Source organism: Podarcis tiliguerta (assembly GCF_965153285.1).
Source record: "Podarcis tiliguerta genome assembly, chromosome: 11".
Classification (NCBI taxonomy): Eukaryota; Metazoa; Chordata; class Lepidosauria; order Squamata; family Lacertidae; genus Podarcis; species Podarcis tiliguerta.
This window is the reverse complement of record NC_139544.1, coordinates 45,750,229-45,778,060: the sequence shown is the minus strand read 5'-3', so window position 1 is coordinate 45,778,060 and position 27,832 is coordinate 45,750,229. Positions and strand designations below refer to the sequence as shown.

Here is a 27,832-nt window from a genome sequence, read left to right as displayed (position 1 = left end):
CACTGCATTCAATGCAACTCTGTAGTCCAGCAAGTATGTTTATGAGAGCAGCCCTCAGAATGCATTATGTTTGGCCGGACTGTGCTCAGAGAGAACGAAAGTTTCCTATTCCTTTATGCTGAATAGCTCTCTTGTATCCACACCACGATAAGTTGATTGAGAAATAGTATCTGAGCTGTGTTTTGCCCCTTGGTCCTGAACCAAACTTCAGATAATTTCCTGCCTTCATTGCCTTGTCCATATCATCTGTGACAGAGATGGGCAAGCTGTATCTCTCTACAACTCCCTTCATCCTTGACCACTGGTCATATTACCTGAAACTGATTGGGATTGGAGATGAATGCCACTAGTTCTGCAACCGAGGCATCTTTGTGCTGCGTTGGGCTGAAATGGATTATGGGGTTTATATCTAGGGAGGGTGGCATCCTCCATCCTTAGCTAACATTCTTGCTAGTAAGCACCATTCAATTCAGTGGTATGTGGTTCCAAGAATTACCATATTTTTCGCTCTATAGGACACACCCGACCATAGGACGCACCTTGTTTTAGAGGGGGAGAACAAGGAAAAAACACCTCCCCCTCTCTGCTCAGCGCCCCTTCAGCGAAGCGGCAGGAGAAACGGAGCCCCTTCCATTTCTCCTCCCACTTCGCTGAAGGGGCGCTGTGCAGCTCTCCCTCTCTGCTGAAGCCAGGAGTCTTGTTCTCCTGGCTTCAGCAGGCTCCCAGCTCCAAAGGCTTCAGGCGGCTATCCCCGAAGCCTGGAGAGCGAGAGGGGTTGGTGTGCACCGACCCCTCTCGCTCTCCAGGCTTCAGCGAAAGCAACGCGAAGCCTCCGGAGCGCAGAGGGAATGCTCCCTCTGCACTTCGGAGGCTTTGCGTTGCTATCGCTGAAGCCAAGGAGCCTACATTCGCTCCATAGGACGCACACACATTTCCCCTTAATTTTTGGAGGGGAAAAAGTGAGTCCTATAGAGCGAAAAATACAGTATGATGTTCATAGTTACATAACTGCAGCAGGATTGAATCCAGCAGGTGCAAGGTAGAGAAACCTAAGGGTTTGTCTCCATGTTATGCTCACTGACCCTGCTCATATGTAGTGCTAAGGCAAAGCATGGAAGTTGGAGCATATGGATGCTCACAGTCAAAATTAGCGCCTGAGTCACTCCTCCTTCAGTCAACCTGCTGCCAATCTACTACCTATAGCTAAGCCATGGTTTGGATTAGCATTACATCCGAACTCAGGCTTGTGTTTTGGAGAGAAACAAACCATGAACCCAGGTTTGTACATAATGCTAATCCAAATCTCGTCTTAGCTGCAGGTATCACAGCAGTTGGTTGACTGTGGGAGGTGTCAGGCAGCTGCAATTTTTACTATGAGTGCCTTTGCCTTTACATTTTCATTTAGCCATGATTTGGTCTTGGGTTACTTGCAATCTGGATTGCTGTGTAGAAGCCCCTGAGTCCAGTCCCCACACAGTCTGAAATAGAAGGCTCAGGTTATAGGGTTTGTCTTTGAGGCACACCTAATTTTCACTGGATTGCTCCCAAGGCGTTCATTTGCAGGAACTAGCAGGGTGTTGCTGGGAACTCCTGGTGAGGAATCAAATCAATGTATAAGAGAAACCACTTGGGTGCTTCCCCATGCCTGCCCATGCCAGACCATAGTCTAACAGAGTTTGGCATGTTTAAAGCCTTTCATTTCAGTGGCTTTATATGTGCCGAATGTATTGCTGGACGGTTTGAGGGGAAGGGGAGCATAGGATGCCTTTGGCACATCTAGTGCAAGGCACACCTAGGAAGGTCAGAAAGTGCTTGGCCCAGAGTGTTGCTCTAGATGTAGAAAATGGCTGGCTCCATACAGCCCAGGCCTTCCTTTGAAGCCTGCAAAGAGTGATGCACAGCACTGCTTGTGTCGTGGGTTGCATTGCATTGTGAGCGGCAGGGTGCAAGATTTGGGTTCCTGCTTCAGCCACACTGGACATTTTCCCTAATTTCATTTGCAGATGAAACAGCCATTTGCCTACCAGGTATTTTTCATATTTTGTTACCGTGCCTTTTCTACCCTGCTTTTCCTCCTTAGCTATTCAGGGAGCAACAGTATTCTCTGTAAAGAGAAAACCAGGAGCAGCTGCAGCAACAGGCAAAAGCCAAAATCAGTGACCACTGAGGGCCAAAACCATACATAATGCAGCATTTCAATTATGGGTCTCCTGTATATTTTTGGGATTTTTTTTTTTTAAATACAAGTGTAGGGGTGGGTTCCAAATTGGGCCTCATCTGCACTATAAATTTGATGCAGTATCATCCCGCTGTAAACATTCATGGCCTCCCTCAAAGAATCCTGAGACATGCAGATTGTAAGGGCTGCTGAGAGCAGTTAGGAGACCTCCTGTTCCTCTCACAGAACTACAAGTCCAAGAATGGGTTAACAGCCAATCCCTTTTCTCAGGGAACTCTCAGAATTCTAGCTCCATAAGGGAAATCAGGGCCTCCGAACAATGGTGAGAAGGATTGAACCTGTGTCCAGGATGTGCGCTTTGCTGCTGAGCTACACAGGCACCGCTTCTGGGTCTGTCTTCTGCTCCCACCACTCAGGGGGACTATCAGCAGCTCTGTGGGCATCAGGGAGGGGGTTTGGAGAGGTTTAGATTGGGGAAATAGCATGGGGGGTAAAGGTAAAGGGGAGGGACGCAGGTGGCGCTGTGGGTTAAACCACAGAGCCTAGGACTTGCCGATCAGAAGGTCGGCGGTTCGAATCCCCATGACGGGGTGAGCTCCCATTGCTCAGTCCCTGCTCCTGCCAACCTAGCAGTTCGAAGGCACGTCAAAGTGCAAGTAGATAAATAGGTACCGCTCCGGTGGAAAGGTAAACGGTGTTTCCGTGTGCTGCTCTGGTTCTCCAGAAGCGGCTTAGTCATGCTGGCCACATGACCCGGAAGCTGTACGCTGGCTCCCTCGGCCAGTAAAGCGAGATGAGCGCTGCAACCCCAGAGTCAGCCACGACTGGACCTTTAAAAGGTAAAAGGACCCCTGACCATTAAGTCCAGTCACGGACGACTCTGGGGTTGCGGCACCCATCTCGCTTTACTGGCCGAGGGAGCCGGCTTTTTTCCACAGACAGCTTCCGGGTCATGTGGCCAGCATGACTAAACCGCTTCTGGCGAACCTATTTATCTTTCCCGGGGATTTGAACTGTTGACCTTTTGATCGCAAGCCCTAGGTTTAGACCACAGTGCCACCCACTGCACACAGCATGGTGGTAGGGGAGGCTTAATATCCACGCACCCTGCTGTTGCTCAAGCAGATTTGGATCAGCCCTCCCACAAAAATGAGGGGAAGCTTTGAAATATTGAACGGGTCTCATTTTTGGTTCTCCTCCTCTTTACTCATAACTGAGCCTTGCTCAAAGGGCACTATAAGAAATGTATAGGAAATGCTTGCCATGAATTGTGTTAGCTGTCTCGTTGAGAAGCCCGAGGTAAAAAAACAGTGACTCATTCTCAGTATATTGCTAATGACAGTCAGCCTTGATAGATTGAGGTGGACAAACCCCAATGAGCCATGATAAATACTGGTCTCACGTCAGAGGAAGATTGCATTGGTACTGCATGTCGTTGCACTTTCTTCTTTAATGCTGTTGAAGGGAATATTTTTACATGCAAATCCTGCCATCTCAACATTGGGTTTTCCTTCATTTCCCAGCTGTTATGGAAGCCATTGAAATACCGCAGTTCATCGGCCGCAGCTACCTCACATATGATAGCCCAGATATTCTTAAAAGGTAAATGAAGTTAAAGGTGGGGTAGCGCTTATTTATAGAGATACGATCTGAGGAACCCTTTGTGTGGGTATCTGGTTGTAGAAAGAAAGCAGTGTCACTTTGTGTCATGCAAACAAATGGCAGATGCTAAAATGGGACCTTTGGCTAAAGGGCAAATTACCAAGTGGTCATAATGAACAAAAATGAAATAATACATGAATAAAATAAGGCTGCTTACAAGGATGTGGAGGATACAGAACATGCCTTATGGGATCAGACCAAGGTCCATCTAGTACAGCTTTCCTCAACCTGGTTGCCCTCCAGACACTGTTGGACTACAACTCCCATCAGCCCCTGGCAGCATGGCCAATGACTCTGTAATTTTACCCCACCAACCTGATTTGGGAAGATAGCAGAAGTAAGAACACTGCTGCTACCTACAACTACATGCTTGTATATTTAGCAAGGGTGCTGGTTATCTACTGTAGTACTGTACTGTACTTTGGTCAGCCAGTAGTTAATATGGTCCCTTCATGTTAGTTGTTTTCCTTTATATTAATGTTTAAGAGGATCTTATCTGAGGGGGGCTTACCTAATTGTTCTGTGCCACTTAAAATGTGAATTTCTATTGCATTTTTGTGGTATTTTTAAACATTGCAAACCACTTAGAGAAATCTTTGAAGTTTGAAGCAGTATATAAATTACCCAAACAAACCACATAAATAAATAGATGGTGACAAGAGCTGTACCCAGTCAGATGGGTGAGGTACAAATAATAAATTTAGTATTATTCAAAATCCAAATATTTGGCACTTTTCAAATCAGCTGGTACTTCATTGTCCTGGAAGCTAAGCTGATAAATGTGGATTTATAGGGAGAGTAGATTCAGCTAGAATTGTAGCAAAAATATACATTTATGAGTTAGAGTTGGTATGTTCAACTATGTGTGGGAGGGGGGAGATTATTGATCACAGAGCTTCAGAGGTGCATTATTTTCACTGCACCATCCAGATGTTGTTTTGTACAATGTGCCTCTCCCCTAAACAGAGTAGCGGGATCAAGAACAAATGTCTTCATGAGGTTTAAGACTACCCTGATGGATGGCCTCTTGCTGTGGAGGGGAGACAGCCCCATGAGACCAAACAGTGACTTCATCTCTCTAGGTCTTCAAGATGGTGCCTTGGTCTTCAGGTAAGCTGCCTGCATCTTCTTTCCACCCCTACCCCTTGCTTCAGCAGGGGACTTCTGACTAGGAACAGGATATAAATTTGGTCCAGTTTGCAGACCTCTCTGAATTTTGCGGTGCAGTTCTCCAACCAACAATGTTCACTAAAAAGCATACATTGCAGGAAAGCATGTATAAAAATGAATGCGTCAGTGAAAATTATGTACAAAAATGGATTATATTGGAAGAAATTGCTCGTGAGAATATGTAGTTGGCAAAACTGCCTATGAAAATGTGCTTCTTGAGACTAAAATGTTGCAGAAATGTGGGGAACTGAATTTGAGATTAGAACGATGAGAAGGAGAAGAGTTTGGATTTGATATCCCGCCTTATCACTACCCGAAGGAGTCTCAAAGCGGCTAACAATCTCCTTTCCCCTTCCTTCCCCACAACAAACACTCTGTGAGGTGAGTGGGGCCGAGAGACTTCAGAGAAGTGTGACTAGCCCAAGGTCACCCAGCAGCTGCATGCGGAGGAGCGGGGAAGTGAACCCGGTTCACCAGATTACGAATCCACCGCTCTTAACCACTACACCACACTGGCTCTAAAATAGATAGGTCCTCCCATCTCTACTTCTGACTCAAGCACACTTACAGCTCTGCTACTTATCAGAAAGCTCCATTTACCTCAACAGAGAGGAGGAGCTCCATATGCCTAAATTCCTTTGCATATATTGAAGCAAATGACAGCAAGTGTCTTGTGAGGACACTTTGCTTAAAGAAGGCTTATCTTCACCAGATCAGAGAGCACCCAGCATTTGAATAAACCTGGGCATTTAAGATTTGGTTGCTCACTTACTGCAGTGAGAGAAACCAAGGACGCGATTGAAACGCAAGGCTAGGAAAGTGAGCAGACCTGTTTCTCCCTGGGTACAATCTTAGGGGAAGATAATTTGTGAACGGGAGCACAAGAACAAGAATGATTACTTTTAATAGGACAAGAATTTACCATTTGGTTTAGTCCCATGGGAAATCGGAGGCGAGATCTACCTTGCTCTTTGGGTTTTGTCTTTAATCCACTCACTGTCTCCGTAATGTAGTGGAGCATTTTCCGACTTGTTATTCTCAAAAGCAAATGTTCCGTCTGCCAGAAATGAAATGTAAACCCAGGGAATGATAGACAAAAAAACTAGCTGTTTGTCGTCTGGGGATTACGCCCCTGTACTTCAGTGCCTCGGGAAGTTTTCAAATGTACTTCTTCCTCCCCCCCCACCCCCGGTCAAATTACGAGTTTGTCAAAGAGCCTGCTGTTTCTTTTTGTTACTTTCCTTACTTCAGATTAAGTAACCACAGAGCATTTTGAGAAAGCAGTTGTCACTCCCGGTATGATTGTACATGGATATGATGCAGCAAAGTGCTATTTTCTCAGTGCAGTAGAACACACAATAGGAGACACCTCAGGCAACGTACAAAGACATATTATGAGCAGTTGATATTCCAAATGAGGGTAATTATATTCAAATAGTGTTAGGCTACCCAACAAATGGGACGTGGGTGGCGCTGTGGGTTAAACCACAGAGCCTAGGACTTGCCGATCAGAAGGTCGGCGGTTCGAATCCCCACAATGGGGTGAGCTCCCATTGCTCGGTCCCTGCTCCTGCCAACCCAGCAGTTCGAAAGCACATCAAAGTACAAGTAGATAAATAGGTACCGCTCCGGCGGGAAGGTAAACAGTGTTTCCGTGCGCTGCTCTGGTTTGCCAGAAGTGGCTTAGTCATGCTGGCCACATGACCCGGAAGCTGTACGCCCGCTCCCTCGGCCAATAAAGTGAGATGAGTGCCGCAACCCCAGAGTCGGTCACGACTGGACCTAATGGTCAGGGGTCCCTTTGCCTTTACCTTTACCCAACAAAAGCTTCTTCTTAACAAACCATCCACAACACTTTTTTGAAATCTGCCTGATACTCGCTTCCATTTGGGCAATCACAATTTGCCCTTCTCACTTTTATCCCTTTCTTAAATCCCCGCAGTTGGCTTCCAGTATAAACCCTGTGACCTTACCTTTATTACCCTTTGGCGTCCTTGTCTGCCCCCTCTCCCCATCCCCCATTATATATGAATGGGCTCCAGCTCAGTTCTGGAGCAGGTATTTTATGCAGAAAGTCCTGGGTCTAATCCCCAACATCTCCAGTTAGAGCAAGGAGAGTCACTTTACAACTCTCAGAATGGGTTAACAGTCAGTCCCTTTTACAACACCCAAAGGAGTCAAGGATGATGGGAGCTGTAGTACAACAACATCTGGAAGCCGCCATGTTGGCTACCCCATACTTTTTGTCCAGCTACACTTGACTAATAAAAACAACTCAGGTGAATCATGATTGTGAACTCTCCAGAACATGATGAGCTTCTCTCTTTTGGTTTCAGCTATAATCTGGGCAGTGGCATTGCTACCATAACGGTGAATGGCTCCTTCAACGATGGCAGGTGGCATAGAGTAAAGGCAGTTCGGTAAGTTGTTTGTTGTTATCGTCGACTTCCGATGTGTTGCTTTGAGGAATATTGGCAAGAAGTCAGGTTCCTTTTCTAAGAGATGGGTAATCTAAATGTTAGTTGCATAAATGCAAGGAAGGGATGAGAGGGACAAGGAAGGCGCAAGGTGAAAACGACTATATACAACTCTTAACAATTGGTAGAGCATGAGACTATTAATCTCAGGGTCGTGGGTTAGAGTTTCACCATCTGAATGAGCCACAGGAGAAGAGGTCACAGCATCTTTTTCACTGCCACATGCAGGCTCCTTGAGGGGACTCTGCAACTCATTGACTCAAGACCTTTTTGCTGCAGGAGGCATTTGGGAGCGAGACAAATCAAGTCGGGTTCCGTGCAAAACTGATGCTGCAATTGTTTTTGTTTTGTTCCTCTATGCTGGCTCTGAAGACTCCCTTAATGTTTTTTGTTTATTGCTCATTTTTATTACAGTTGGAAATGATCAATTTTATTATTCTGTGGGTTTTTATCTACTTTTTGTTAATTGCCTTGAGTGCTGGTAAAACAGAAGGCAGGATATTAAACCTTCTAAATGAATAAGTCAATCTGGCATCATATTGACTGGCGCATGTGAACCAAGTGACTGTGCCAAAGCCTTTGCAGAAAAATGGGTTTTGAGCAGAAAGATGCCAGTGTGGCCAGGTTTCTCGAGAGAGCATCTTATCCCCTGTATATACTCAGTAGGTCACTACATTCTACCAGAGAGTTTCTCCTTCAAACCCTCCCCCTAAAATCAGAAGCCTGCTACACTGTCACTCAGCGCAATACTTTTGCTGTGGCTGCCCATTCTGTGGAAGAACATCTCTGTTGAGATACAACAGGCACCCACAATCTTTACTTTCCAGAGCCAACTGAAGTCATTTTTGTTTCCACAAGCTTTTCCAGCTGGACACCTTAGATGTCCATTTTGTATTGTTTTATTTTTTAAAAAATAATTTTTTTATTAAGTTTTACACAAATATCTCCAATTAACAATTCCTAATTAACATATATTTCTCTTTTGGACTTCCCTCAGCTTCTCTGACAATCATCCGTATTTGAATTTATTATCTACGCATTCCCAAAATTAATATCGCCTTTTAAAATACCTTTACAAACATATTTGCATTCCATTTTGTATTGTTTTAAAAGCTGTCTTCAGTTGTTTTTTAATACTGAATTACTTTTCGATATTTTTATGGCTTGTCTGTAAGTTGCCTTGAGACATGTGACAATTCATAAATTTAACAGCAGCAGCAACAACAAAAACACGAACAAACAAATAATATGAAGCCCATGAATGTTTCTCCAGCTCAGATTAGAATCCAAGCTGGAGAATCCACATTTTACCCATCCATTTCTCAGGCACCCCAACTCTCCCCCAGCCTCCCACAATTTCCAACTCCCCAACCATTCCATATTAAAGACCACCAGGTGTTGGAATGATCAACTTCTATTTAGGCTGTGTACACACCATACATTGAAAGCCTATTATTCTCTCCCCCCCCCCCCAATAATCCCAGGAACTGTTGTTTGTTAATGATACTGGAAATAGTAGCTCTGTGAGGGGTAAACCACAATTCTGAGGATCATTGTGGGGAAATGATGTGCTTTCAAGGTGCTTTAAATCTAGGGGCTGGATTCAACTAACTGGTCCTGTTTGTGGAAGCCCAATGCAAGGACTTCTGCTAGCACAACAGGGCTTTCCCCCCCACATACCCAGTGGTCAGAATAACCCCCAGAAGAAGAGTTCATGGGTGGAAGAGAGGAAGAACGCTTGCACCGATGGGAGTGTTTGTAACAGTGTGACATGGAATTCCTCCCTTGGAGTGTTTATTAACATGGTGCAGCTGCACAACTCATATGATACTACTTACACATGTTACAATAGTAACAATGTGAAAATGTGCATGTATTTAAGGGATGGGCAGTCCGGGAAAGTAACGGTGGACGACTATGGTGCTAGAACTGGCAAATCACCAGGAATGATGAGACAGTTGAATATCAATGGGGACCTCTTCGTTGGTAAGTTCCTCCTAAATTCTGTTACCTACCTTTCTTAAGAGTTGTAGAGAGGCTGGTTCATGCACACAAGCCATTCGAGACAGTTGTTTACTGTAGGATGTTTACTGTAGGACGAGTAGTGCTCATGCATGCAGTTGTTGTTTTTCAGTGTCCACACAGCACTGTTGGGATCAACATGCCAGTCTGCACCGTATCCCCCACCCCCCAAAAAAATTAATATGGATTTTTACTTTCTGGGGGAAATCCAATTACAGTGCAACCTCGGTTGTCAAACGCTTTGGAAGTCGAATGTTTTGGCTTTCAAACGCCGGCAACCCAGAAGTGAATGCTTCCGTTTCTCCATTTTTTCAATGGATTTTGCTGACCGACAGTCGCGCCTCTGTTGTCTAACGGTCTTCCGGAATGGATTATGTTCGACAACTGAGTTTCCACTGTATTTATCTACCTAACAAAAACAACCTGTGGCTTCTTTACAATGATTGGTTGGCCACCATGGGAAAGAGATGCAAGACAAGGTAGGCCTTTGGCCTGATGGAGAAGGGCTACCCTTTGGTTATCGTGAGCTGCTGAGAGGACCTTTTAAGGGCCCTTAAAAGAAGCATGTAAACCTTTTTAAATACTGTATTTTTTTGCTCTATAAGACTCACTTTTTCCCTCCTAAAAAGTAAGGGGAAATGTGTGTGCGTCTTATGGCGCGAATGCAGGCTGCACAGCTATCACAGAAGCCAGAACAGCAAGAGGGATTGCTGCTTTCACGGCACAGCGATCCCTCTTGCTGTTCTGGCTTCTGAGATTATTGTTTTTCTTGTTTTTCTCCTCCAAAAACCAGGTGTGTCTTGTGGTCTGGTGCGTCTTATAGAGCAAAAAATACGGTAAGCACATCCTTACTTACTTAGTTTCTCCATCTCTCTCTCTCTCTCTTTCTGGCAGGTGGAATGAAAGAGATCGCTCTGCATACAAACAGACAGTATATGAGGGGCTTGGTGGGTTGCATTTCCCACTTCACGCTTTCTACGGATTACCATATTTCACTGGTTGAAGATGCGGCTGATGGGAAGAACATCAACACTTGCGGGGCAAAGTAACAGGTGGGAAATAGTCAGAGGGAAGAGCCTTTCACCACTGTTCTTGCACACAGAGGACTTGCCTTCTGAGCGAGGCCTGGAAGCAAGAAGCAACCTGAAGCAAAAATCACAGAAGGGGACCATTTGCCACTCTCCTTTCCTTTGGATAACATGCTCTCTCTGTCAGTGCAGGAGCACAGTGCAGGAGCGCCACCCTTTAAACTGCAAATAGTTGTAGAGTCCTGTGCAGCAGAGCACCTATGCTGTTGTCTACGGCCTCTCCCTGCCCATTAACATGCATCCTCCGCAGCAGGGCTGGCTTCAAGCCCACTTGCCTTCGCAGTAGCCTCTTCACACAGTGAGCAAAAGCTGGGCAGGTTGGGTAGCAACATGCCCCATTTTGCTGGCAAGTGGAGCTTTTGGCTTTTGTGGCTAGGAACAAGGGCTCTGCTGCATTGCAGAGAGAGAAAGATTGGAAGCCTCCATCTTGGTTCCTGCTGTGCCCCTAGGCCCTTCCCTGTAGTAAGAATGTGCAGAATTAAGAGGGTGAAAATGGTAGCAGCGCTTGTTGTGACCACCTCATCGTTTCAGCCACAGAATGTCTACTAGCATCCATGGCTGGAGAATAGTATAGTCTGCTTTCTTGTGCTTTGAAGAACAGATCCGCCTCCCTCTGAATATGCCGTCGCACAGCACGTTGTATCAACCACTATTCTAGTCTCATTCATAGGCTGGGCCCAGGAGAGACAAACAGCAGATCACAGCATCAGAATTGTACTGCTCATCTTCAGGCTGCAGACAGAAAGGCTTTGTTTGCTTGAATCCCCAGAATCTCTGCACCTAGAAAACTAGCGTGGTAAGGATTATAGCTTTCCATCTGCAGGGAATTTTTTTTTAACATAGAAAGAATGATCATTTATGCAATATCCTGCTGACATGTTACAATCCAGGAAGAGCTTTAACCATGCGATACGCTGGTTTTGTACACGAAAGGCTATTGCTTTACTCCCATTTTCTCTCTGCCTGGGGAGCAGCACCAGAGCAGGGAGTTCCCTTAGGTCTTTAAGCCTAGAAGGGATGGTATTCGGCATTGGTGTTGACGCTCACATGGACTGTGTTGCTGGCCAGTGATGGTTCTGCATCAGTCCAGCTTAACAAACAAGCAAAAAGAGGGGGAGAGAGGATGTAATGAGTTACAGACCATACCCTTGGCTCACACCGTGTGTCTTTATGACCTATGGGTCAGTTCTGAAATTGTGGTAACTTATGCAGCCTTAATGGCACCGCAACTGTATCATCCGCACCACTGAGTGGCATATTTTGAAAGTGCTGTATTTATGCATTCCTTTATCCTATTCCAGCCTCAAAATCAGTTGCAGGTATTTGCAGCTCCAGTCTACCCAGTGTAAATACTCACAAGAAGTTATACTCTATTCCAGAGTTCTGTTGTTTCCCAAAGAGAATCCTCCTTACTATTTTGAAAACTCTACTTTTTTATTACATGCAATTGGGGCGGGAGGGGGGGGGACCGGGACCCAACAACCACATTTTATAGCAGTAATTTTGCACCTGTATTTTTATATAGCAGAGGCAGCGGCAGTGATTGGCTAGTTTTGTAAAAGGATTAGGTGTCTTCACACAGAGTTTAGCATGCTGCAGATCTTTCCCTAAAGGAATAAGGAGTGCTAAGATTCTTACGTTTGGGGTGGGCAAGGATGTTTTGCTTGTGCTTATTCTACAGTTTTAGTGGGAAATATTTGTGAAATGTAACTGGTTTTACAATCATCATCTTTGTTTTTGTAAATTTAGACTGCTGAAAATGTACATTAATGAAGCTTTTCTGGCTTGAAGTATTGAAAAGATGTTAAAAGTTCTGTTCTACTATGATATTTGGCCTTCGAGTATCATTTATTTTTTTTAAAATTGAGCACCGTAAGCTTAGGTAGAAGTTAAGATTCATGGGGTAACTTCAGAAGGTGCCTGTAATGCGTCATGAATTCATAGTACAAGGAAAAAAAGGACACGGATGGCACTGGTCTAAACCACTGAGTCTTTTGGGCTTGCTGATCAGGTTGGTGGTTCGAATCCATGCAATGGCGGTGAGCTCCCGTTGCTCTGTCCCAGCTCCTGCCAACCTAGCAATTCAAAAGCATGCCAGTGCAAGTAGATAAATTGGTACCTCTGTGGCGGGAAAGTAAAAGGCGTTCCCGTGTGTTCTGGCACTTGTCACAAAGTCCCGTTGTGCCAAAAGCAGTTTAGTCATGCTGACCACATGACCCAGAAAGCAGTCTGTGGACAAATGCTGACTTCCTTGGCCCCAAAAGCGAGATGAGCGCCACAACCCCATGATCACCTTAGACTGGACTTAACTGTCCAGGGGTCCTTTACCTTTTTACCTTAGTAAAGAAAGTGGAACAATGTCAGGATAAGAGTTTAGATACACATAGCGCAAAGTCATGGTGTCTAAAACAGACCATAGTTTATCACAAACTTGCATGAGTTGAGAAGACTATGTATGTGCAAAAAATGGAATAAAAACAGGTTTGAAAGGGGAAAGTAGTACAAACTTCTGAAGAGTAAGAAAATACACATTTATTTAACTCCATGACAGTATTCTGCCAAATTCTTAATACATGCATATTACAGGCATAAGCAGTACATTGCCATTTATGTTCATGCTAAAGTCAGTATATCAATACTATATCACTTAAACTTTGCCACTCCCTAGTTGTGTTCCACAATATTATCCTCCACTAAAGTTGCCTACTTGGGAAATTTCACCAAGGCTAAATATTTAGCTGCTACTGTTTCTATCATTTGGATGTTTAGGGGAGGAAACATTGCCCTTTCCCAGGCTTGCTTTGCACAAATACTCAAGATGTTCATTACTACAAAGTCCCCCTAACCCCAAGGAGGTTTATTAGCTTTGGAATGGATGCACTTTTATCACAGGATGGCTGGGTTTTCACTCATGCACTTCAAATTTTGCAGCTTTCCCAAAGTAAGCACGCCCTCCTTTCACTGGTGCGCAATGTTTCTAAATTCCAAGGGCACTGTGTGAGATTGAAAGTAGTCTCAAAAAGACATCCCCGAGATTTAAATATGCACAACATAAGTACATTCATTTGCATACATCACATAGGTTTGCTTAAGAGACACAACAATACCTGACCTGTTTTGGCTTCAAATCACCAAATTCAGCAATCCAAAGTACAAAGATAGGAAGCAAGGCTAAGTTAGGGCAAACTGGTTGCATAGGAATTAAAACACAGGCAATGGTTCAGTCTTCCAGTCAGTTCAATATTATAATGCTCATTTAATATTTTAAAAAGTATTGAGATTAGCTTCACATCTATTACACATTATCCATTTGATATGCTATGTACACTTTTAATAAAAACCATCATAATGTACTGAACTATAAAAACACAGCATATATCATACAAGTAACGGCTTTACTTACAAAGTCCCTCCCCTAACCCCATTTATGCTCCCACCCAACACAACTCCCCCATCCTTACTTCCTTCGAGTCTATGCTTCATCTCACTGCAGGAGATTTCACATTCACAATGAAGGCCTAAAGGAGACCACACAGCCACGTGGAAAGTTCTCTCCACCCTCTACTATACACAGAGGGGGCAATTCACAAACCAGCCACAGTGGTTCTGTCAAAATCGGTGCAAGTCAGTGGTTTGCAAGCATCCTACCCATTAAGAAACACACTCCACACCAACAGGTCTGCTGAGCAATCCCACTGAGCCCCTCAGAGGATCTTACGGCACATTTTAATGCATGGATGCGGGCTTGGACCATCCAGCGCACAGCACCTGTGAACTAAGAGTGCCCCCTAAAATAACAAAACAACTCTGCATATGCACATCACCTGTAAGATCAGTAGTGGCTCTTCAGATAAGATGGGCTGTCACTGCTGATCTTTGGACTGTGGTTTGAACACCACTGCTCCCTCTTCAGACAGTTCTTTTCCAGGTCCCTACATCTTAACTTACAGGCCAGCTAACCCACAGCCACAATCTATAAACAGCAAGTGTGGGGTCTCTCAGTGCACAGCACAACTGAAATTTGTGCATACAACCTAAGGCCTTTCCCTCCTTTAAATTTGGGGTTTAAAGGGTGGAAGGACCGAGACAACACTGGGATAGGGAGGACAGGTGGGTGCAACATTTTGCTCGGGATGGGCCAGACCCCTAGATCACGAGGAGCCCATTAACCTTTAGTGGCTTGAAGCGCTAGAGGCACATTCCTGCTGAACCCTCTTAAGTACAATTGCACAAGCCCTACTGAAATAAATGGAGGCTGCCAAGCAGAGTCCTTTAGGGGAAAATCAAGTATTTCAAGCAGGGCTTTTCCAAAACAGCAGGCAGCCCCAACCTCCTGCCCATTTCCCTTTCATACGAGAAAAAGCTTTTCAGAGACAAGTCATGACGGATCTTTGGGTGTTCCTCTACAGTAGCTTCCACATACTTTGTTTTGCACTTCAGCAGTCATGCTGGATTACAGGAAGCATTCTAGAGCAGCAAGACATAAGTGCCTTTCCCCTTCAGATGCTCCCTCCTAGCCAGCAAATACCTAGTTGTCTGCCATGGAAATTGACGGCTTGTGCTAGTCGCCCACAGTGCCCCATGCTACTGACAGGCAGGGGATAGCAGCTTTTTGACATCAGGCATCAGAAACACTCTAATCCCTTCCCAACTGCTTTGGGCAGTGTACTCTAAAAGACAATAATGGGCACCCAAATGGAGATATAAATACACACTGGTGTTGTCCCTGCTGCTTCCCCTGACAAGAGCCGCACTTTGCAAGCATTTTAGGGAAGAATCCACCTGCCCACTCCTCTTGCATAGTCACCACTGGATGGAATTGCCACGCAGCAAAATTATTCCAAGATCTTCACATAAAGGGAAGAAAGTGATTCAGAGGGTGAAAAGAAACCACTCCTATGTTTTCAGCATTATAGCTTACTCTTATCTGCTAATAAATCAGGTTTCCTCAACCTGATGCCCTCCTGAAGGCCTTGCATACAACTCCCATCAACCACTAAGGCTGATGGTAGTTGTTGTGGTGCAAAGCAGCTGGAAAGCAACAGGCTGAGGAAGCCGGCAATAAATCATGTTTATGAGGTATATTGTATGCAAAAGTTCTAAAAAAAAAAAAAGTACATCCTACAACACTTCAAAAGTGCCATCTCTCTCTCTCACACACACACATACAACACGCACACACACACACACACACACACACACACACAGGATTCACAGTCCCTTTCCTCCCATTCAGTCAGCACAAAACAACAAGTATGACTTAAATGCCATGATGCCCTTCAAAAATTCTGCTCTTAAAAACAAAATGACAAAAAAAGTATTAAAAACATATGGCTCAAATTAAAAGCAAAAGGAAGGAACCCTCCAGAACAAAATGAACACTATATACTAAACGCGACAAAAAGGTTTAAAATGTTAAAATGAAAGGGGTGACCAGACTCTTAATTTCTCCCACCTTCTGAAATAGGTGCCATACCTCCGCCTCAGAAATACTTCTTAGAACTGCTCTAGAAAAGATGGTTTAAACATTTTAGTTGAGCCTATATGAAACATACTCCAGATGCTAGAAAACCACTCAAGCTAATCTTTCACTTTTAAGGGCAGAAAGCACAAGATAATTAAGGCCTCAGCCTTTACATGAAACACTGAAGCAGACTTCCTAACCTACTGATGCCTGTTATAGCACCACAGGCGGTAGGGGGCCTGGTTGGGATTGTGGCAGGGAGAGGAAGCGTTATACTGCCCTTTCCCAACCGCTTATTCTTAGACAGCTCAGGTTTCCCCCAGGGCTGCTTGTTACATAACAAACTTCATGCACATTAATGGCTGGCATTCACATGATGTGTCACGTCTAGTTGAAAGCACTATCAGGGTGCAGCATGGGAAAAGGATGCGAGTGAGCAAGGGCAATGGTGCTTGTTTGCCCTAGTGGCAACGCCACATAATAAGCACATCCAATTGGCTATGTAGTGTAGTGTCTAAACCCTGATAGGCTAGCCTGTATGTAGCATCTCACCATTCCAGCTTGCTATCTATACCCTAATAGACTGGAATGGCATTGTGAGGGGAAACCAAAATGGTACTGGAGAAGCAGCAGAATGGGAAAACAGGGTAGCTTTGCAGATGAAAGCTCAGTGCAAAATTCAGGGATGTTGATTTAAAAAGAAAAGAAAGAAAACACCACATGCATTATTTACCCAACAATATGTTGTTCCAAAAAGTTTTAGTTCAGTTTGTGGTTTTGCAGTTACTACATGTTTCAGGGCATTTTTCTGATGTGTTTCTGCATTTCAAGATCTCTGATATGCTGCAATGGACTACTTCTTGATATGAGGCAATTACAAAATTAAGGATGGGACAAGATGATGAAGGGGGGAGGGGAATACTATCATGATATTCAGCTGGAAAGAAGTCACTCCTATCCGCTTAATGGACCAAAACAAATCCACATGGTAATCTCACACTGGTGGATAACAGGCTGTCATTGCACCACATGTTTTACCACAGAAATGCAGCAAATGTGTGGTCAAAATTCTCTTGTAACACTTTGCAGGATGATACAAACAACCTCATACAAGACATATTGTTTTACCACATGCCAGGGATCAGAAGAAACCAAATCTAATTCCTGAGGGGAAAGCCTTGAAAAAGCAGCTTAAGAAAATAAAAGGCACTCTGCTAATTAAAAAAAACCCCATCAGCGCCATACACACCCTAGTCTAGATTTTAAGGAATGTTTGGTTTCACGACTAGCCAACGTTACAGCCTATTTACAGTCCTTGAAAATAGAGTAAACAAGACTACTGTGTTTAGCACCTGAGGGATGAGCGCTATTGCCACGTGGGGGGAAAAAGGGATAGTGATGAATACTAGAAACACCCTTGTGTTTTTGTGTTTATGTGTCGGGGGGGGGGAGGTCCCAGTTACGAAAAGTAATAAAGGAAGACTCCTCCATATTGAAAGGCAATCTACAAGTGTGACTTCCTTCTGACAACCGTGAATCAAACCTATAAAGCACCTCCACCAAATTTTGCACTTAAAATAGACATTCGAAATATAGTAGACCTGAATATAGAGAGGATAATTCTTTCAAAACAGCTGGAAAACTCAGGACCATTCCATGAAAAATGCCCATCATAGTCGAGCTAACATGTAGGCTTCAGTAGCTCAGAGCAGGCCTATTACATTGGTCCCTTGACTCGATTTCTAAAGAATTTGCTACATACAAAGTGTTCAACAGGCAGTTGCCAATGAGGGCATCTGAAATAAGTTTATATACCACAAACATATATATATATTCTATGTGTATGTAAATGCCACTTCCATAAGTAGTGTGTAATTATAGACTTGCATGAGCAAGAAATCTACTGTAAATGCAAGGATCTGATTAAGCTTTGCTTTAAGGCTGCAACCCAGGGGGGAAAATATGTTGTGGTTTTAAAGAAGAGCTTCAATGTGCAAATTCCAGAGTATATGTATACAAAACGAGACATCCTCTCCACTTGTTTTCTGGGCAAATATTTGGAAATAAATTCAGGAGAGGAAAACTCCATTTGCATGGAAACATAACCATGCATGGGGAAAAAAAAAGTATTCATGCATGAAATGTATTGCATGGAAATGGATTCATTGCAATACACATGCAAACGTATTCACAGGTGGCCACTTCCCCATGAGTAACAGTTTCCCACAGATATGATGGATGGAAAACCATTCTCGGGTTTGCCCTGATTATGATTTCGGTGCTCAAGCAGGGGAAGAGCTTTGGAAGACGAAAGCTAAAGATCCAAGACCCAGGATGGTAAATCTGCCTCTGCAAAAATGGTGCCTTCACCCTGCACTTCAGGTTGCAGGAGGGGGATGACATGACTGGATGGTCCTCAACAAAGAAACCAAAAAAAGGCCCCCACAGAAAAGAAAAAAATAGCATGTCAGGGAGGTGGATTCCTGCCTAGCATGACTATTTGAGGTCAAGATGATTTTATATTAAAAAACATTGCTTAAAAAGCTGGAAGCTTCACACATTTATCTATTCCTGACTGAGATTTTAAAATCAGTGTTACACTTTTTGTTTTTGCACCCCTGAGTCATCTATTGCAAATTGGTTTATACAGTAGGTACAGGAACTCGTGTCCCGGCTTGTCAAACTCAGCCTCCCCACAGATCAGCTGTAGCCATGGCTGATCAGCTGTTTGAAGATGGAGCTCTTCCACACAAACCAGTTTAAGTCCCATAGAAGTCAAAGGGAATGCTGTGCCTGAAAGCAGTAAGGTGCTTCTACAGGTTGAGGAACGGAGCCTTCAAACCGCCAGCAACTGCAAAATGGTAGTGTTTGGGTACTGTAGTGTTTGGTTGCACAGAATCATAGAAAAACGGATTAAAAAAGAAAAAAATATATACCTTTGACGAAGCAGCAAGGCCCTAATCCTGCACATACCTGATGTGCGTCAATGCCTTTAAAAGCCTAACAATCCAAGTGCGTGATCTTTGTAATAATTTCTCCCTGCTATTCAAAATGGAAAACCAGAAAAAAAATAGTCGCAAAAGGAGAGCGCTATGCTCTATTGACAAGGCAGATTTGAGGAGGGGACTGCCCCTCCCCCAACAGATACAGACCTTCTGCTACTCTTTGGTTTCATAAAGGGTTACCTCAGAGCACCTGTTCCCCCATTGGGGCACAATAAATTAGCATCTCTGTCGTCCGAAACGAATATTGCCACTTCCACTGTTAACGTAAAACAAGGCCAGCGTTCAATTTCAGCGAATGACATTATAAACCCTCCAGTATAGTGTCTCCAAGGCTGACAAGCAATTTCTGCAGCAATTTCTGCTTTCCAGAGCAACTTGTTACCACCTCAAGGCTGCTAAGCATTTGGTTTGTTGTGAAAGAAGTTAGCAAAGGACCACCCTGTGTTGGTGGCTTTGGGGGAGTCTTCGTCCTCTTTGGGTGGGATCAAAAACTGCCGAGAATTAATGGAGCAAGGGCTCCCAAAGGAGGTGTTTTCATTGTTGCTCCCAGTAGATGCAGGAGAATCTGGGCAGTCTGTATTCCAGGAGGAAGTATTCACTTGAGGTCTGTAGCCTGCAGCCTTGTCCAAGTCCTCTTCGACGGATGACGAGTCCTCCATTTTTATCAAGCTATTCACCGGCAGCTGCATTTGGGGTTTATAGCCTGCTGCCGCCACACAGTCAACTTCTGGTTCTTCCTTCAGCTTCACTGGAGCTGGGTACATAGTCTGGATGTCAATGTAGACAACTTGGGAAGACCCCACCGATTCGTCGTTTGGTGGGTTAGAGATCTCCTCCTCGATGATTGGCGGGCAGTAGGAGACGACGATGTGGCTCTCATTGTCAGAGTCAGCGCCATCTTCCGGAAGCTCTTCTGCTACGGGCGATGTAATGGCTGTATCTTCAATCTTCAGGCAAGGGGACTGTGTTTCAACCACTTCAATGTTGTTGGGGGTGCAAGGATTCATCTCCAGGGTTTTGGAATTGGGGTTACCCTATAAATCGGAAAACAAAGCAAAGAACGTTTAGCATTTGCAAGTTTAAAGGAACTGGATTCTTCTGGGTTAGGGAGGGAAATCACAGAACCTAATTTTGAAAACTCTCTATTTTGTTATTCAAATAACCTGTTCATATACAGATTGTTCCTATGAATATTTCTAACTCATAGCCATCAGCATTAAGAACATAAGCAGAGCTTGCTGGATCAGCCAAATGGCTCATTTAATCCTGTATCCTTTTCCCCCAGTGATCGACCAGTGAGAACCAGTCCCCTCCCTGCCTGCCCCTGATTTCAGTCTCGCACAAAAGCTAACTAAATACTGTGAATCTCACATCACCAATTGCCAGCCCTGTTCCTTTCTCTCCAAAGGTTGACGGCAGGTGACAAAAACAAAAATAAAAAATGCTACTAAAAACTCGTAAAAGAATAAGAAAGTAAGGTACTTTTAACGTAACCCATACAGTCGTAAACTCTGCCACCTCCTCCCTAAAAACAAGCTGCCTAGGCTGTAAATCGAAGGAGTTGCTTCACAATATCTCATAAAAATGAAAGAGACCTTAAAAACAATACAACTTTCTCCAACAATCACTGCCTTTCTATATTTCACACAGGGCAGCCCTAGGCTGGGAGAATCTGGATCCAAACCAGGGATGGGTGACATCTGTCTATTTTGGTTTCAGTTTAGAATTTCACCAGCCTTCAATTCAGTTCCCCACATTTCTGCACCAGTCTGGGGTTCTTTAAGTCCTCATGAAAATTCATCCAACATTTGGGTGAGAATATCCAGTAACTCTTTGTGAGAACTGGACCCATCTTTTCCAGGTGGGGATGGACTCCCTCAAAAGCTGGTGGACTCTCCTTCCTTGGAGGTTTTTAAGCAGAGGTTGGATGACCAATGGTCATGGATGCTTTAGCTGAGATTCCTGCATCGCAGGGAGTTGGGACTAGAAGACTCTCGGGTTCCCTTCCAACTCAACAATTCTATTAATCTATGTGCTAAACATCTAATCAGTCAATGGCAAAATGTGTAAAGTTACCTCTGGATCCTTCGGGAACTCTAAAGCTTTGCAGTTTTCTGGGTTTGGAATGTCGGGATAGAAGGTTTCTTTAATCCTTTGGAAAGAGGAAAACAGGTGTTAATGTCAGGAATCTCTGAGAAGCTGCTGGGGGAGGGGATGCTTATCAGCTTGAGGGCCACATTCCCACAGGGTAAACATTCTGGAGGCCGTATGCTAGTGCAGGGCCGGGGCATAGAAGCAAAAAGGGGAAGAGTCGGGACACCTGCCTTTTGTACAACAGGCTATATTCTAATCTTGCTGAAATCAGAGGCACACACACACACACACTGCACAAATCGAGGCAAGCAAGAGGATTCATCATTATCAGAGCACGGCCAGTCAAGAACATGGAGGTCCGCATTTGCTGCGCAAGCCAGAGGTTTTACAGCCCTGTTCTACAGTATTGTGTGGGTCATATTCAAGCAGCGTCTTGGCTTTATATGCCGTAGCATCCAACACCACATCGCAAAAGGAAATAGGAAAAAATCCAGCATATAATTTAGTTACATGTAAGGCGTTTCCTCTGATCCCACAAACATGGGCTTCAATATGTGTAGAGAGCCACACACACCCTTACATTTTCTTAATTTACTTCTGCACCCCTCTCTATAGACCATGTCCTTCAGTTGGCCTTTTGCCTCAATCATCATCATTATTTTTCCCTCTTGTTCTGTACATCACTGAAAAAACACCCCTGGAATGAGGCCCTTTGGCTAAAAATGCCCTCCACTGCTGGTGTAGCAGTTTAGCATTAAGAGCTAACAGATCACAGGGCCGTTTACAGTGTTTACAGACTAATATTCCACTTATTAAAAAAATAACCTTTAATTTGAAACTCACTCCCCAAAAATTTGAGGTTTATTAAGTGTGGAACAGATAGCATCACCCAAACAAAAAAAGCAGAGCTACTGCCTATCCTTGTTTGACAAGAAAATAAAGTTTGCTGAATACCAAATATTCATTATTATTGTTGTTATTGTTATTTTAACACATTACCTACACTTCACTCTAAGGGCCCAGGGCAGGTCACAAGCCATTTAAAATTGCAACATTAAAAACAGATACAAAGCTTACAATTAAAAAGACGTGATCACAAAAAATAGTTACCATTCTCTCTTCCTGTAGCAAAGGATGCTGGTCACCACTCCCAACACAATAACAATAATTACTGGGACAAGGATGGCAATGATTAATCCCACAGCTGAAAAATTAAGAGAGAGAAAAGCTAATACAATCAACTAACGGTCCTGCTGCACCTGAAATAATTTTAAAAAATATATACAGCAGAAGCTTTCACGGACTGCACTTGGGGTGGAGGGGACTAGCAAAGCAGAAATAATTCAAGTAACCAGCAGTGGTTCTTAGTGACCCAGGATCAAGTTACAGGCTTCCGACCGTGGGTGTCTTGTAATATAGCAAAGCAGACTTCCAGGAAATGGCTGGTCTCCCATTAGACATTGCTTATTGGAAATAGAATAGAGATTGATGGGAAGCTGCACAATTTTGCTCCTGCTGCCTGTGCACTAAAAACAAACCCACAATGAACTACTGCATTATTCTCAAGGCTCAGCCCCACATCCGTTTGCCCTGCCGATTTCCCCCTGGAAAACGCATGGCATAGAGCTGAATCAGAACAAACTGCCACTGGGTTTCCCACGGATTGCTGTTTGTTCTGATTTAGCACTAAAGAGCAAATTTTCCAGGGGAATGTTGGCAGGGCAAAGGTAAAATTGCTCAGACCTTTACCTTGAAAGCATGGGAGAAGCAGCAGTGTGGGCGACCCCGGAGTCAGGGTTGCAAGACCTTTGCTATTACCAGTTTCTTTTAAATATGTTTGCCTTTGTCCAAGCACCTGTCATTCTATTCTGAATTGCAAATTTATTGTGCATGTGGTGGTGATTTTTTGCACACCACCTTAAAAACCCTCAAGAACCTCCTGTTCTGCAGAATTTTGGCTTAATCTTCACCCCCATATGCTGCAGCCAATCATATGCACACTCTGATCTCTACCCACCCTCCCTCACGGACCATAAACTCAGTAAGGTCCATGGGGCAGGAACCCACCCAACATTTGCTTCTGAAATCCTGCAAAGTGTCATCTACACCAATGGTGCCTGAACACCGCCACCGATAACCTTTGAGGGTTATTCAGGAATCTGAGAGGTGTTCATTGTGGATTGCGTCATTATCCGGCGAGAATTAAATACGCCACTCCAAAACAACCCTCCCCCGCTAAAAAGACCCCCAACAAAATACACCCTCCTTCACCCCAAAAAACTTACAATTCTCCTTTGTAACCACAGACAAGCTGCTTGGTGGTCCAATTCCACCAGCTGTGTAGGCTCTTAAGTTCAGGTGGTAGTTTGTTTTCCCTTGAAGGCTTGATATTTTTAAGGTGTTTTGCTTTAAGTCAGTAATATTCATGTAGGTCTCTGAGTGGCCTGGTGTTAGGGGGGGAAAGAAAAGAAGAATTAGGGTGGGGGAGAATTTTAAGAAAAGCACCAGTTATCACAGAGCAGATTCACACATGCTGTTTTGTCAAATGAACTTTCAAAGGGGAAGGGAGTAAATGCATATAGATAAAAAGGCAATCCAGTCCTATCACCTCACATATATATTTATTAAAATACTACTATCTTGCCCCTTTTCACAATATTCCATTCTATTCCCCCCCCCCTTAAAAAACCCCAAACTCCACATCCATGGCCACTGAGCATGCTCAGACTTCATTAGGCTGCTTTGGGCGTTCCTCCTGCCACAAACAAAGCCCTTTCCTGCACTCCTCTTGCTGCGAGCTGTATGGTTTAAAGCCAAACTTACTCTACCTTCCATTCAGAGGCTAGATACCCCTTCTTGTAAAAGGGCAGCAAGACAAAGCCCCATTGTTGTGTTAGGCAACCATAATTGACTTTGAGGATAGATTGGCAAAGACCACTGACTGTGGCTGTGCATTGCAATACTTGAAGGTTTTCCCCTAGAAAATTCTTAGTAAATAATAATATTTTTTTAATATATATATATCCCGCCCTCCCCAGCCAAAGCCGGGCTCAGGGCAGCTAACACCAGTAAAATTACAATGAAAACATAATGGGGGGAGGGGAGGCAAAACCCCAACTTAAAATACAGGTTAAAATGCAATTTAAAAAGCAGCCTCATTTTAAAAGTAGCCCATAAATCAAAACCGTAACGGGAGGGAAGACATAAGGGTCAGACTGAGTCCAAACCAAAGGCCAGGCAGAACAGCTCTGCCTTGCAAGCCCTGCGGAAAGATGTCAAGTCCTGCAGGGCCCTAGTCTCTTGTGACAGAGCATTCCACCAAGTCGGGGCCAGTACTGAAAAGGCCCTGGCCCTAGCTGAGACTAATCTAACCACCTTGCGACTTGGGACCTCCAAGGTGTTGTCATTTGTGGACCTTGAGGTCCTCCGCAGGGCGTACCAGGAGAGGCGGTCCCGTAGGTACGTGGGTCCTAGGCTGCATGTTAAAGAATTAGTTGGGTGCTGCTGTGCATCCAGATTCAGGAGGAGTTCTGAGCACTTCTACCAATAGAAAATGACAGAGGGACTAAATACTAACAGGAAAATAACCCCCCCTCAAAAAAAGAACCCATCACCAGACACTTCCTGCGCAAAATAGGTTGACCTTGAAATGTGCTGTCAAGCTGCTGTTATCTAGCTCTGCAGGGAATGATTCCTCCCAGCTGTATTTTCCAAAACAGAAATAAGTCTATTTCCCATAAGACACCCAGTCGCAAAGCAGCTATCAAGGGCAGGGCTAACAGAATCCCAAAGGTGGCTCTTTCTTGTTCCCAGGCACATCCTGTTCTACAGGAGCTGGGATGGATGTGGTTGCTTGTCTGTGCTTGCACACCAGAGATGCTTCATTTATCGCATTGGTAGGAATAATTGGGGACGATCATCAATCAAGTATTCAGGGCATCAGCAACACACTCCCAACTGAGTTGCATTTTCAAGTGGTGTTGGCCATTGTGTGGCTAGAATCCCATAGAACTCAAAAATCTGAATGTTGGAAGATTCAGGACAGACAATAGAGAGCACTTCTTCACACACAAAGATTGCATTCTTTAAAAAATGTAATCTGCTCTTGCAAGAGGTAGTGATGATGACCATAGAATCATAGAGTTGGAAGAGACCACAAGGGCCATCGAGTCCAACCCCCTGCCAATGCAGTGTGGTTTTAAAAGAGGATTCGGCAAATTAATGGAGAATATAGCTTTCAGTAAAAAGTGATGTGGGTGGCGCTGTGGGTTAAACCACAGTGCCTAGGACTTGCTGATCAGAATGTTGGCGGTTTGAATCCCCGCGACGGGGTGAGCTCCCGTTGCTCGGTCCCCGCTCCTGCCACCTAGCAGTCTGAAAGCACATCAAAGTGCAAGTAGATAAATAGGTACCACTCTGGTGGGAAGGTAAACGGCATTTCTGTGCACTGCTCTGGTTCGCCAGAAGCGGCTTAGTCATGCTGGCCACATGACCCAAAAGCTGTACGCCGGCTCCCTCGGCCAATAAAGTGAGATGAGCGCCACAACCCAGAGTCGGCCATGACTGGACCTAATGGTCAGGGGTCCTTTACCTTTACCTTTATAGCTTTCAGTGGATCCTAGCCCTAATGGCTATGTTTGAACCCTCCACCCCACACAGGTTCACATTTTGGTCAGCAAGGTGTTAAAGACGGCTGAGCCAAGAAAGTGACTTTCCCAGTAACATAAAATGACTTAAAGTGTGAAGGTCAAAGATCGGTATTGTGCACATCTTTTCAAGGTCTCTGCAATATTGTGTCAGTTGGCGGGGGAGGGGGCATGTTGCCGAGAGCAAAGCTGTGCTTTCAACAAGTATTCCTGGAAAGATGCAATTAAGCTGTCCTAAGGTCCCTTTAAATATTATTCCCGTTGCAAGGCTGCTACTGAGCTATGCAGGCAGACAAGATTATCAGTGAGTGGGAAGTTTGGGGTGGGGGAGGTGGCTGTTTCCGGGCAGAATGAGACCAGAGAGCAAGTTCTGTGGAAAATGACAGTGAGACCAGTAGGTTTTATTTTCTATTAACTCTGTAGTTGAGTGCAACATACCACAAGCTAGGATTAAGACAGGAAAGTAGTTTCGGGTGTAATGGCAAACCTGGGTTAAGACAAGAAAATATTCACTAGCTAATGTCACACCATAGCATCAGAGCATGGTTTGTTGCCCCCAAACAAACCATAGCTAATTGGCCAGGGCAGGATCAGATGTATAAAACCAACCAAACCATGGCTTAGTGTTGGGTCTGAACACTGCCAACAGGAATACAGATTTATTAGTGTTTTGATCGCACTCATGAGTTTTTTCTTCCCTCTGCCAAATTATTATTATATTTAAAAACTTTGCTTTTTGTTTGTGAGTGCCATATTATTAATCACGTCGGAGTTTGGTCAGAGCATGTGGAGCTAACTTATATCAGGTCAGAGTGTTGATCCATCAAGCTAGTCCAGCACTATGTACTTTCTAGGGTCTCAGGCAAAAGTCTTTCATTTCATCTATGATCTTCTGACACTGTATCCCTAAGCTACAGGATGCACTCAAAAACTGGTGATTTATAGCCACCTGAACTAGAACACAAAGACCAGAGTACGAGTTACATTTGGCAGGGTTACGCTGCCAAAACCAGACATACCCTGCTGAATGCTTATAACTTGATCGTATTGAGCGCCATCATCATGTTTGGATTTGGCAGTGCAACTGGCATGGCAACTAAGATAATAAATGTGACAGCACTGCCTCTCATGATAAAGCACTTGCAAACCTTGCAGTGGGGCTAAAATCACAGAACTGTTGAGTTGGAAGGGATCCTAAGGATCATCTAGTCCAACCAAATCTTGACTAGATCAGATAAGACAGATGGCCATCCTACCTCTTCTTAAAAACTCCAAGGAACTGCCTCCACTGAGGGAGTCCACTGCCTCCTGAGGGAGATTATTCTACTGTCGAACAGCTCTTCCTGTCAGAAAGTTCTTCCTCAGAATCTCCTTTCTTGTAACTTGAATCATGAAAGGTTTTATTGATAGCCGAGCTATTAACCTGTTCCCTCCCCCCTTTTTTGCATTTTTCTGCCTCCTTATTTTAACAATGAACGCCACCAAACTTTGCTGCCTTGCCTGAAATGAGATTTCTAACGAAGCGCATTTGGCCAGTGGTGAGAGACAGTCAAAAACGCATCATTTACCTGGCTCAAAAGCTTTCGGCTTTGTGGTGCTTTCGTCACCTTTCCCAAAGTGAAGCAGATAACCTTTTAAAAAGCCCCGGCAATCTTCGACAGACATGTTCTCCCATCTTATGACGATGGAATCTGAGGTGGCACGCTCCACTTTGAAAACTGGCGCAGCGCTAGGTTCTAGATGGAAAGCAAGAAAGAAGGGAAAACATTTTTTTTTAACAAACCCGAGATAGGTGTGTTTTGACAAAAATATATGTTACATGCAAACATTACTGTAGAGTCTTTGTTGAACCTAGGGGTCTACAACCTCTATGTCAGGGACTGGGTGGATGACATTGAGTGGTGTTGAGACGCCAGCCCAAGAACTCCCACCCACCCAACCCAAGGGATGGAACAGAGGAAGAAGACTTAGACCCAGGACAGTGGTGGTGGGACACTGAGGACCAGTGTGCAGAAGGGACAAGCT

General features: G+C 44.3%; 2 protein-coding genes across 12 annotated transcripts in view; one reads left to right on the top strand and one right to left on the bottom strand.

Annotated features, from left to right (window-relative positions):
* EGFLAM (EGF like, fibronectin type III and laminin G domains) overlaps nt 1-17,441 on the top strand; it is a 111,262-nt gene extending 93,821 nt beyond the window's left edge. For both annotated transcript variants that reach the window (XM_083402737.1, XM_083402738.1), the window contains 5 exons: nt 3,703-3,781; nt 4,808-4,951; nt 7,348-7,431; nt 9,371-9,474; nt 10,405-17,441. In XM_083402737.1, coding sequence (XP_083258863.1) covers nt 3,703-3,781; nt 4,808-4,951; nt 7,348-7,431; nt 9,371-9,474; nt 10,405-10,559 — 566 coding nt within the window. In that variant the 3' untranslated portion in view covers nt 10,560-17,441. The remainder of the gene's footprint in view (nt 1-3,702; nt 3,782-4,807; nt 4,952-7,347; nt 7,432-9,370; nt 9,475-10,404) is intronic.
* Nucleotides 13,106-27,832, bottom strand: part of LIFR (LIF receptor subunit alpha) — a 91,681-nt gene continuing 76,954 nt past the window's right edge. For all 10 annotated transcript variants that reach the window (XM_083402714.1, XM_083402720.1, XM_083402719.1 and 7 more), the window contains exons 16-20: nt 27,376-27,543; nt 23,447-23,605; nt 22,272-22,365; nt 21,144-21,219; nt 13,106-20,101 (exon numbers count right to left, since the gene is read on the bottom strand). In XM_083402714.1, coding sequence (XP_083258840.1) covers nt 19,463-20,101; nt 21,144-21,219; nt 22,272-22,365; nt 23,447-23,605; nt 27,376-27,543 — 1,136 coding nt within the window. In that variant the 3' untranslated portion in view covers nt 13,106-19,462. The remainder of the gene's footprint in view (nt 20,102-21,143; nt 21,220-22,271; nt 22,366-23,446; nt 23,606-27,375; nt 27,544-27,832) is intronic.